The 13,018-nt window shown below is 36.5% G+C and overlaps 1 protein-coding gene across 4 annotated transcripts in view; it reads left to right on the top strand.

The window, feature by feature from the left end:
• DSC1 (desmocollin 1) overlaps positions 1-13,018 on the top strand; it is a 357,596-nt gene that overhangs the window by 320,850 nt on the left and 23,728 nt on the right. For 2 of the 4 annotated variants that reach the window (XM_045458572.1, XM_045458575.1), the window contains exons 1-4: positions 6,196-6,633; positions 9,339-9,423; positions 10,715-10,917; positions 12,189-12,308. In XM_045458572.1, the coding sequence (XP_045314528.1) occupies positions 6,571-6,633; positions 9,339-9,423; positions 10,715-10,917; positions 12,189-12,308 (471 nt within the window). In that variant the 5' untranslated portion in view covers positions 6,196-6,570. Of the gene's footprint in view, positions 1-6,195; positions 6,634-9,338; positions 9,424-10,714; positions 10,918-12,188; positions 12,309-13,018 lie in introns of those variants that run through there. The other 2 variants (XM_045458571.1, XM_045458574.1) reach the window with 1 other exon arrangement.

Genomic DNA, 13,018 nt, shown 5'->3' with positions numbered 1-13,018 from the left:
AAGCTGCAGGAAGCTTGGTGAATGGCTTTTATTTTCAGTTCAATAACACATACATTAGAAATGGTTCCTTGGGGAGCGTGGGTGGCTCAGTCCACTAAGCATCTGACTCTGGTTCAGATCATGATCCCACGGTTTGTGGGTTCGAGCCCCATATCGGGCTCTGTGCTGACAGTGTAGAGCCTGGAGCCTGCTTCGAATTCTGTATCTCCCTCTCTCTCTGCCCTTCCCCCACTTGCACTCCGTCTCTCTCTCTCTCTTAAAAAATAAATAAACATTAAAAAAAGTTTTTAAAAAAAGTATTCCTTTGACTATGTGTCACATTTTCTATAGAATTGACAACATTTACATTGCGATCTAGCCAAAAAATCAATTTATAAAACTCTAGGTGACTTTTATGGATGTTGTTTCAGAAAATACCAATAGTTTCTCAGGGAATATTAGCGTTTCAAAGGATTAATAAGGCAAAACTGTTTTGTACTGTCATCAGATTCAGTTACAAATATAAAAAAGGCTAAAAACTAAAAATATAACAATCTTCTTATCTCAAAGAAGCAGCTCCATTGAAAAGAGTTTTAATTATTAACTTGTTTGGTTTACTTCAAATGCGCCAGTATCCTTATAGTTCCAAATATGTGCTAATATATTAAAAGAGCATATATATCATGAAAAAAATGCAATGGCTTAGCAGTTCTGAAAAGAGCTCGACATCATGATCAGACAAATGATTCAGATTAAAATGATAACGTCATATTTATCAAAATAGGATTTTTAACAAAATGTCAATATTCAATCCTGGCTAGGATGTTTATTGTTTGTGTTCACGTCAGTGAGAATGTGCATCAGTGCTCTGCTTTGGGGATGTAGGTTGGCTTTACATACCAAGAGCCGTTAAATCTCGTTATCTTTTGACCTAGAATGTCTATGTGTAGGACTCTATCTCAAGAAATGATCCTAAATCCAGAAAAGGCTTTAGCTTTCAGGATGGTTTTTGTAATAAGAAAAAAAATTTGGAGCAACTTAAATTCTCAATCTTAGAGAGTGGTTAAAGCAATTGTAATGTGATTATTTGAAGGAATTTAATACAGTCTTTGACATATCTATATAGGACTTGTCACAATATGGGACAAATGTTTGTTTTATGAAATTACTAAAGGGAAAATGTATTCTACAAAGTTAAATTAAAGCACAATGTAACAATGTTTAAAATTCTATACCCAGAAACTAGATTGGAAGATATGCAATGGAAGATTACATTTAGATCATGGGTGAAGGTCTCCTCCCTAATTCTCTATCTTAACAAAGTTTAGGTAGTGATTATACATATTCTTATCCATAAAAATCAACATTTAATAACATTATTTTTAATATTTAAGATAAATAATTGACAGTAAGATTCCGTGTATCATAGAAAAAAAAAAACAACAACACACTTTTCAAACATTTGACTTTGAAGACCAACAACAACAACAACAAAAAATTGGAGGAGATTTCAGGAAGTGAATAAAAGTCTAAAATATTCATTATGTTCATTTCCCCAAGATTTTAATCCTAACTACATCATATGAAGTACTTTAATTTTCAAAATGTGTAATAGATTTTAAGCTCCATGAGGGCAGAGGTCATGTTTTCTTCAGCTTTCTATCATAAGTATCATGGGTAGTGCTGAGAATACAGAAGCTGTTAATAAATGATTTGATGCATAATAGGTATTATTGAAATGACAATAAAGAAAAGGTCAGTTTGGTGGAAATTTTCTGATTTGCCTGCTTATCTACAATATTTCTTGTTCTGTCAATAGCCCACAGCTGTTTTGGGCAAGGGCTTCTCCACCACTTTTTGCCTACGTGGTCTGGCTTGGTCCTTGATGTTCGACTCATGGATTTAACCAGTGGAACTGTGTTTTGCTCAAACTATTGGAAGCAAGACACGCTTTTTTAACTATGAATTACTAAACTGATAGAAAATAATCTTAGAGCTTCTGGTGGCCATCTTTGGCTCCACTTTAAGGAAATTGAATGACAATAAAGCCAACACAAAGAAAGAGCTAAGAGATGGACACCAATAGCTTGGTGAGATCCTTTGATCATTTGGTTTGAGCTATGCCTGAATCCAAGCTATACCTGGACTTTCCAATTACACGACCTAACAAATCCCTTGTCCACAGCTATTTTGTTTTATTTTGTTTCTCTTAAGCCAGTTTGGGTTATGTGTGAGTGCTGAATAGAGTTCTAAATTAAACAGAGACTTTATGCTGACATTCCTTATCATAGGTTTGCCAACAGTTTTGAGAATAATGAGAAGTAGTCATTTTTAATGAAAATTGATCCGTATTCTATGCCAGCAGCCTGAAGAAATCATTGCCAATAGCTATCAGTACTTATGAATTACTTCTAGTTTTCAAGAACCTTTTACCCAGATAAAAGTTTCTGAATCCAAAGGAATTTAAGGGGCTTTCTACTGCAGTACATTGAACTCATGAACCCGATGTGTTCTCTATAGCCAAGACTTCTTTTTCCTTTGTTCATACACTTCTACCCTCCCATTTTAAGATCACATACCCTCATTTACCCCTGTTTTTCTGTCATCTTTGGTCATGTATATTTAACACAAAGTGCCTTGTTATGGGCTCATCAGCGTATACAGATTCCTACCAGTTCAGAGTCTTTTGAAAGAAAATTGGGTCCTCTGACAGAGATAATAATTCTGTCGATAAGTGGTTATTCTGAAGCTTTGAATTTATTCATAAACAACACTTTCCACAAGTTGGCTGTGTATAAACACTTCTTATGAAATTTGTCACTGTATTTCCATGAGACACAATCTTGAAAATTTAATAGAAGACATATTTTCTCAACATGCCTTCCATAAGTTAAAAATTAAAGACTTATAAGGGCCATGTGAGTCCTTAGATTTAAATCTTTCTCTGTAGGGCCATAAATCTGTGGTAGAAAACAGATTATGCAATGCTTACATATTTAATTTTTTTCTTCTATAGGACTCTGCATTTAGAATGTAATCATTCTCTATTCTTTTTTTTTTTTTTAAGTTTATTTATTTATTTTGAGAGAAAGCAAGAGCAGGGAAGGGGCAGAGGGAAGGAGAGATAATCCCAAGCAGGCTTTGCACTGTCAGAACAGAGCCCAATGCGGGGCTAGAACTCACGAACCGGAAACCAAGAGTCCGACCCTTAACCTAGTGAGCCACCTAGGCGTCCCTCATTGTCTATTCTTAATTTCTAAGTTTCTAAGACATTTAATATTTGCCGTGGTGCCTCCTTTTACCCTATATTTTGAACTAGAAAGAAAACATTTGTGCTTTCTTCCACAAAGTTGTGCCTTTTAAAAATTTTAATACGATGCCTGTCTTCCTTTTTCTTTTTTTTTTTTCTGTATATGGTGCTTATTTTTTAGCAGAGGTGAGACCCCCATATTGGACCCTTAAATATTTGTTCCATGAATACATCTGTTTGTATATCTTTAGATAGCTTTTACATAAGAGACCTTGTATTTGCAATAAGTTTGTGTTTGTTTTACTTGAAGTGCAATCTCTTTAACTTTTTATTGCATACATAGGCAATTATATGGTATAAAATATTAGTGCTTGCTATGAGCCAAACACTGTTCAAAGTGCTTTCTGTGTATAATCACATTTATCCTCATAATCATCTATAGATTAGCAGCTATTATTACCCCCATTTTATAGATGAAGAGTCTGAGGCGCAGAAGAGTTAAGTAACTCGCCTAATGGTATATTGTTAGTAAGTAGTAAAGACAGGGGTTGAACCCAGGCATTCTAGCTGTAGAGTCTAAACTCCTAATCTGCAAAATCTGAGCTTTTAACCACTGTTCTATGCTATCAGTCATTCAGTTATGCTGGTAATTTAGGCATAGATTAAAACAAAATACAACAAACACACACATAAAAATGAAAATAAAATAGAGCTCTTTCTAAAAAATATATATTATAAATATGTTTAAGTATACCTACATTTAAATATACACTTAGATAATCATGCCCAAACATACACAGAAAGAATTACCTCTGGATCTACACATATACTTTTTTATTCCTATTTCTATATTTCTATTCTTTTCTCCCAAAGTATCAAATATTAACGTATCCAATTAAAGTGATTTTATTTTCTCAGAGCCAAATTCCAATGCAGACACAAAATATATGTATCAGTAGCTACACCTTGGGCCATAAAATACTACAAGATATCTCTCAGTTCTTCTTCCATGGTCTTTTATTTCCCAAATATTCCCAGCCTCCAATTTCAAAGAAGCAGTTATATTATTATTCCCACGTTTATATGCAAGAAGGAATTGCTCCCATTGTGAAATAATGAAAAGAAAATCTTTCATACTTTCTTTCTCATCATCATGGGTATTGGGTTGTGCCTTTACTTTTCAGTTGAACACGAGGTAGAAATGTCAGTAGCAGGAGCAAGGGGAGTAATTTCACTTATAAGAATTTATAACATAAATGCATTACATAAATGCAAGCAAGCATTTCCCCTGACTATAGGATGGCTGTCAAAAAAAGAGGCCAGGGGAGCACCTGGGTGGCTCAGTCGGTTAAGCATCTGACTTCGGCTCAGGTCATGATCTCATGGTTCGTGCATTCGCGCCCCATGTCAGGCTCTGTGCTCACAGCTGAGCCTGGAGCCTGCTTTAGATTCTGTACCTCCATCTCTCTCTGCCCCTCCCCTGTTCACGCTCCGTGTCTTTCTCTCTCAAAAATAAATAAACATTAAAAAAAAAAAAAAAAAAAAAGAAGAGGCCAGGTGCCCACAGTATTCCAGAATAATGGGCTGCCATTAAGAAGCATAGATTATAACTGCTCCTGAATACATTTTACTAGTTCCAACCTGACTTATTGTTGAGCAAGGCTGAACTCTTACTTGCCTGATCATCACTTTCTGTTCCTTTTGAACATATGTGTATATACTTATCATCGAAATAGCAGGAAAGAGTGAAAAAGTGGCCTTTTGGAGGCAGTCAGGCTTGGGTTCCAATGTTGACTTCTTCTTCATTGGGTCAGTGGGCAAAGGATGATCACATACCTTTTCATGGTTTTATCATCTGAAAGGAGCCCTCACTGGGCTGTTTGAGAGGATTCACTGAAATGCCTGCCACATCCTGATTTTTAGCAGTGGCTCAGGAAGTATGAATTTTAGTTCCTTCTCTATACCCTATATTAAACAATTACCATTTGAAAATATTTACCTTCCTTTCCTAACTTCCATCACTGCTGATGGGTGCAATCAATACTGAACTCACTGAGTTGTGATAGGAGAAATGATGCTGCAGTTCCCCTTGCAAGGGTCATTAGTTTTCAAAAGACTATACTCGATGGGAGTGCCTTGGTGGTTCTGTGGGTTAAGCAATCTGACTCTTGATTTCGGCTCAGGTCACAATCTGACGGTTCGTGAGTTTGAGCCCCATGTTGGGTTCTGCACTGATGACGCAGAGCCTGCTTGGGATTTTCTCTCTGCCCCTGTCTCTCAAAATGAATAAAGTTAAAAAGAAAAAAGAAAAACAAACAAACAAACAAAAACTAACCTCAGTGGAATATAGTACTTTTGGGCTAGGATATCTTGCATGTAATGTGTAAGTAATTTGGATGAATGGAGTGATTTTAAAGAGAGTTGGTCCCAGATCGTAGTTGCTCTCTCTCAAATAGTGATAGTCAAGGAAGAAAACAGATTGCCTCGCGATGAGTAACAAAAAAAGAATACAATAAAAAAATTATCTGCCAGCTATTTCCTTATTCTCTAACTTTTATGAGGTCTATGTACACTCTGCTAAATTCTTGGTGACACCTCGAAGACCAAACCACAGTGGACAGACGATGACGGGGGTAAACACAGAGAAGTTGCTGCTGTGACCGGAGCGCCAGATCTCCTGCAGAACTGTGGTGCTGTCTGAGGCAGACAACACCTAAACGCTGAGATAGGGAGATAAGTTCTGATGGCTGTGATTACACATGCATATGTCCCCTGATTTGCCAAAACGGCAGCTGAGGAGGCATCACTTCCATGTATGGAGTTTGTACACCATTTGTGTTTGTACCTAGGGGCAAGACAGGTTAATAAGGCCAAGAAGAAGGAGGGGAGGACGTGGGAGTGGGTAATAACCGGGGAGCATCAACCTGGGGGGAAAAGGAGGAGGTTTGAGGATGGAGGGTGTTCCCTCTTGCTTCTGCCTATGTGTCAAGTGGCAGGAGAAATTTTGAAAGCTGTGAGGAGGAGCTAGTGACCGGGCTTTGGGGTGTTTTGTACCCCACCCTCCCCACTTGTAGGAAAACCTCTTTACATTCAGAAGTAATTGAATTGGAAGGAGGAAGACTGACCTGGGAATAGGAGGAAAGCAATTCTCCCGCGGCTCCATCTCCTGTCTCTTATCACTGGCCTCCTGACTCTCTTCCAAACCAAGCTCGGCTGCATCAAGGTGGCAGCAGAAACACCCCGCACAATTGCCAGCCATTGGGAATCTGCTTAAGCTACCCTGTGCATCCCAAGCTGCCCTATTATCCAGCCACCATCCCTGACCATTGGGACCACTTCTGATGGCTGTGGCCTCTGCTGCCCCAGGGAGCATCTTCCGTAAGCAGCTCCTTTTCTGTCTCCTGGTGAGTAACAACCAAAGGATCAAGGAATTCGTGCATGTTACTACGCGCTCCCTCCCTCTAGTTTGGGCTTGAAAGTGAGCAGGGGTGGCAGTGGAAGGCCCAGAAGATAGACTGAGAAAACAAAAACAGATCTGAGAAAAACCCAAGCAAGAGCTGAGATACATGTGACCCGGGATAGCAGGTGTTTTGTTTATTCTTCACATGCCCACTGCCAGCATGTTGAAGTTTTTCAAGGGAATCCCTGTTCAATCTTGCTGTGGTGTTTTCCTAAGGAACATTGGAATAAATTCATTCCTTGGGCATTTGTCCCAGAAGGTTCTGAGGTTTCCTCTCACTACCAGTCATTAAATGCACTGTAGTTGTTTGTCACGCTTAGTTCCACTGAGCTGCAAGAGGAGGAGAAGGAAGTCTGGTGGGGATGTGTATTATCCAGGACTTTCATTTTACCCACCTGAAGCTAAGAGAAGTGCAGAACTCCCATTTCAAGCAAGGGGTTTAACTTGAGAAAAACAATAAAGAAAAATGTGACAGCCATTGAAAACAATCCATGACCTTGGCTTCCACTTGGGTTTTCATAGCTTCATAAGCGTGTACTCAGGTGCTATTTTTCTTTGGCGGGGATGAGGGAGAGGAGACTTGTCCCATATCTCCATCTGGCATTTCTGAGCTGTGCATTTTCTTTCTTTCTCTCTCCATTTTAGTTTCAGAATTTAAAGATTTTACTGTATGGGGATAAACATTTTCTCCATATAAATATATGATGCAGGGTTGATGGTCAGATTCTCATTCTGTAACTGCCTGGGGGAGACAATAACAACAACGTCAGAGACCACCTTGAGTTAGCAGTAGGTAAAATGTGGTGAAAGATTTTAGAGGGACTCGTCCAGTTTTCTTTTGCTTCTGGTCTCTTCTGTGTCCAGTATCCTTTGGATCATCCCTTGCCCATCCATCCCTAACCCCCATAATAATTAAAAGGTGTCTGACCCCAGCTCCCTGTAAATCATTAAGCTTTTAATTTAAGTTGAAGACTGGAGTAGTACTTCTGGTGACCTCCATTGGCTTTGCCTACAGAGGCAGAAGCAGACAAGTGGGGATCGTAGGGCAGGTAGGAAAGAAGATGGTTGTGGGAGTAGGGATGTGGCTATATCCTATGAAGATAATGTATGTGTATATATAGGCTAGACATGTGTATACATATAAACACGTACATATACAGATACAGATGTGTGCACATATATATATATGTATATATATTTTGTCAATTACAAAATAGTCTTTCTACATCATATATTGAGATCGTTACTAATAGAATTCTTTATGTTCTGAAAGTTCTTGAGATATAAATGTAGTTTATTCCTTGGCATTAGGGATGAGTATATTAAAAAGTCAAATAAATAAGAATGTCTTATGTTTAAATACCTACCATGTGCTAGACACTGAGTTTGTAACAGAGAACAAGGCAGGTGTGTTTTTTCCCCTTAAGTAACTTGCAAGCTCTTGGAAGAGAGGCCTGGAAACAGAAAGATCATTAGATGACTATATGATCAGCCTGCTGCCACATTCCAGGAAGGAAAATGTGTGGAGTTGTAAAAACATTACAGGGAAGCTAAAAAAAAAATAATAATATAATTAATTAATTAATTAATTAAACTGAGTACAAATGTAACTTTTTAAATTCCAGTGTTTGGTATTATTTGCCTAACAGTGTTTTTGTAAAAGTACAAACTATTTAAATAGGCTGATGCAGTATATCCAAGTATGGATGATAATGCCCTCTTTCTCTCCCAAATAATAGGTCCCATAACTAGAAGTATGTCCTCAGAAAAAAAATCATAATAAAATTGACCTGTTTCTGGGAAATCTAGCCCTGCTATATCTTGTATTTAAACAATCAAAAAGCAGTCATAGTGGTAAACAGGAGAGAAGGCAAATAAATACAGAATGTGAAGAGAGAGAAGCAAACTATATTTTGAACCTGACGATACTTTTAAAGTAGTAACTTTTTCCCCCAAGTGGTCTGTCTTTTTTCCTTTGACTATCTAGCTGTTTAAAACAATAGTTGTGTCTTGAATTTAATTACAGATCTTTACCCTGTTGAAGGCTGCTCTCTCTATTTTGAATTATATTTCTTTTTAGACTAGTTTTTTGGTTTGAGATCATTTAAACTTTGATGTTTATGCCAAGCCAGTCCCAGGAGCCACCTGAGATGAATGAATATTTGTGGGTGGTGTTCTTTACAAGGTTAAAAAAATCCTCCAATGGTTTCTAGCCTTAATCAACTACAATCTCAAATTGTGTGGGGTTGTGGAAATAATTTGTGTATAAATATTGGATCATTAAATTCTCAAGTTAAGTGCTTTCTTCATGCTAAGAAATCACAGTAACATTTATAATTGGTCTTAGAGATGATAACCTTTATATAAAATCAATGGTTTGTAAGCCATTTCTTACAAATGACACAATATGATTTGGGTTCTAAGAACTACTATTCACTCTAATTTTTCATTGATACTGAATGACTATGGTGCCCCTAAAGCCATTTCCTTTGCTCTTCCCTTTTAAAATGAATATGAAAAATGCTGAAGGACTAGAAGATAAATTTGTTTCTGAAATTGACACGATTTTTATCAATAAGACAAAACTGTAACGTGAAAGTTTGTGATCAAATATAATTCCTGATTTTTTTTTCTTTTTTCTTTTTTGAGGTTTTAATATTATCTTGCGATGCTTGTCGGAAAATTTCTCTTCAAGTTCCTTCTCATCTTCAGGCTGAAACACTTGTAGGCAAAGGTGAGAAACAGTATTAAAACAGTATTATAGTTTTCACTGCTATATCGAGCTTCAGGGTGCTCTAGTAAACTTTGGATAAAGCCATGTAGTAGCTACTTGGCATTAAAATTCGACATAAGATGAAAGATGGACTACTCTGTTTTGGTAGTGGTTAGAAACAATTAAAGTACCAAGTTAGTTGTATACTTTTCTTGCCAGAGAGTTAGCAAACATCAAAGCTCTAAATTGGCTTAGTTCAAGTGAATAAAGGCACCAAAACCAGAAGCATATCTTAATCCGTATCAGCTAATCTGCTGCCAAAATTCCAAAGCCAGTTGTTCTTTAATTGATTAGATATAAAACAAATGTGTCAAAATTTAAATGCCCCCACATCATATTTGTGCTTAAGGTTGATTATAATGAACAAATATTCACCAAGAATTTGTGATCTATGACACAGAATAGCTTGTGAAAGTCAAAATTGCAACAAATCTTACTCTCAGAGCCGTCCCTAAAGCGTGGGTTGGTTGGTCCGAGTCCAAGGCTCACATTCCTTCCATCAAGATTTTTCATTGGCCTTAAGTTTACATCTTCAATACAGAAGTGGTATCCTTTCCAAGACAGACATCATTTGCCCAGTGCTTTGAAGTTTTAAATTAATCCACTGCCTTATAGCTTCTAAAAACACTTAGAAAGATGAACAATCTATATTTTATAGACATATAGCAAATATGCTAAATATGTTAAATATGAATCTGTAAAGGAAATATTTTGATAACAACCACAATATATACTAAGTATTACTTAAGTATAGACTAGTTTTCTTACTTTTTGCAAGATAGTTTTAACTACCAAAGATTATTGCAAACAATCTCCAAATTTACTGATATCATACAGTTATACTACATATAAAATGATAAATTTGTGTGTGTATATATATATCTTTTATATATATACACACACAAATTTATATATATATGTGTATATGTATACATATACACACACACATATATATATATATGTACAAACCCATAAGTAAGAGTTCAAATGGAAACAGTAAATCCAGGGACACTAAGAAAATATTTTATATCTACTCACAAATTAATTTATGATGAAAATACTAGAAACCGTGACTTCATTTATTTAATTATTTAATTTCCATGGCCCCTAAATTTTATAATAGTAGGTACTCAATAAATTCCAAGGGTAACCTCCCTCTTGCTGCTTCTCAAGCACTCACAGTTGCCAATCCTGTAAAACTTGTTCTATTCCTGTTTTATTTTACAAATTACTGTGAATTTCTTCCCTGCAGTGAATCCAAAAGAATGCTTCCAGTCAGCCAGCCTAATCCTGTCAAGTGATCCCGACTTCAGAATTCTAGAAGATGGCTCCATCTACACAACACATGACCTCATTTTGTCTTCTGCAAGGAAAAGCTTTTACATTTCTCTTTCAGATGACCAGAGACAGGAACAGAAAGAGATAGAAATTGTACTGGATGTGAGAGGAAAGAAGGTATATAGGTCAAGACTTAAGTGTAATACTCTGCTTTATGAGAACTCTTCATTTCATAGATCTCCTTCCACGTCAAAATCATTGTTCCTGAATGCTTGCTTGTTTGTTTATTCTACTTCTAATTAACTTATGTAAAGACTAGACAGTTTTAAGGCGTGGGAGAGCTATTTGCAAAATGGTGTTAAGAATGAACAGCTCTGGGGCCGGGGAGCAAACTCAGAATATCGTAGGTTTCAGATAGTGGTTTGAGGTGTGGCTAAAAGCACAACCAACCTGAAGAACAGGCAGGGGTGGGTCTAAATCTCAGTGGAAATGGATTCAGGTTGGAGGTGTGGCACTCTACCCTGAGTGGCTTTCTCCCAAGTGGCTATGGGTTTCAGTCTCTTTAAAGAGATTCTCTAAAGCTTACTCCCAATTTAATAGACAATTCCACCGGTCCGTTTCCTTAGAGAATGAAGTATAGCCAGTCCACAAGATTGGTTTGAATGTTCTGGCTCTAGGCTCATTTTCCCGAAGTGAGTAATAGTGATCAAGGAGTGGGAAGGGAGAGGTTACTGAAATTCACATAAGTCTCACTTTAACCAAGTTCTGCCCAATGAATCGGTTTTATGAAATAATTTATTAATAAGTGATTTGATTTATGGGAGACCCCCTCTAGTTAAATTCCTTTGGATTATAAGAATTCTTCACCAAATTTAGAATATGCTTACATATTAATGTTTTGCAAGCCTTTTCCTAAATTTGTAATATATTAGAAATTACATATATTACATATATTACAAATATATTACATATATTACAAATTTAGGAAAAGGCTTGTAAAACATTATTTCTTATTAGAGAGTTTTCACATTACATAAAATAAAATATACTCGAACAAATGCTGACCTCTGTCTCTGTACAGTTATACAAATGCTTTGCACCATAGTTAGTATTTTAAAAAATGTCGGTTGTACCACTCCTAACGGAATAAAACTAATTTTTAGCTTTTGTTAACAGGTTACCTATTTTTAGGGGGTATATACTCCTCAAGATGGCATCTTTCATCCATGCCTTACAAAGTTCTGGTTGATTAACTCATTAAATCAGGTGAAACTGGTTCTTAAGTGTGTGCATGAATCTTAGTAATACAAAACAGAAATGGTGAGGGTATTACCTGTGATCTTGTTATGTACAACTCTTACTTATTTTCCTCATGTTAACGTACATGTGAAAATCACAGTTCCTGATGACAGGCAGTATTGTATTTCTTCATGTCTCATTGCACGCAGGTTCCCAAGAAGAGACACACAAAAGACCCAGTTCTCAAGCGCAGCAAGAGACGATGGGCCCCTATTCCCTGTTCACTGATGGAGAACTCCTTAGGTCCATTTCCGCAACATGTTCAGCAGGTACATTTTACCTCATTTGACTTTGTAGAGTGGAGGCTTTTTGCTTGTTTATTTTTAAAATTTTGCTTGTTTATTTTAAAATTCAATCCATTTGAATTGAATCAAGACTTTAAGCTGTTTGTACTAGTAAGGATCATCTATTCACCAGAACTAGAAAAGAATCAGTGTGTTTTGTCACTTTCCTCCAGAAATCATATTTAACATTCAGCGACATGTTTCAGATACTGAGTTGTTGATGCTCTTGGGTCTATATCCAGATTCTCCTGAATAGTTTACCAGAATTTAGCATTCTTGGACAGAGGACATGCCTAGCAGATTTTGCATAATTCAACTGTCCCTTTCATTAATACTTATCCAGGGTGCCTAGCTGGCTCAGTGGGTAGGATATGCGACTCTTGATCTTGGGGTTGTGAGTTCAAGCCCCACGTTGTGTGTAGAGATTACTTAAAAATAAAGTCTTTAAATAAATAAATAAATAAATAAATAAATAAACAAATAAAGTTATCCACACAGAAAAGACCAGTATTTTTGTTGATCGAAAAGGTGGCATCACTGTCAGATAGCTGGAGTGTAAAAGTAGGTCAGGTTTGAAATTATGAATTAATTGTGGAAGGAAAGTTGCATTATTTCTATTTTTTTTAATCAGAAATGTTTCCATTCCAAATAACTCAACACACAGAAATTGTTACTATACTTTATATAGTAATAAT

The sequence above is a fragment of the Leopardus geoffroyi genome, chromosome D3, assembly GCF_018350155.1.
Source record: "Leopardus geoffroyi isolate Oge1 chromosome D3, O.geoffroyi_Oge1_pat1.0, whole genome shotgun sequence".
Taxonomy (NCBI): Eukaryota; Metazoa; Chordata; class Mammalia; order Carnivora; family Felidae; genus Leopardus; species Leopardus geoffroyi.
Note: the sequence above shows the minus strand (reverse complement) of the source record. Positions and strands in the feature narration are given on the sequence as shown.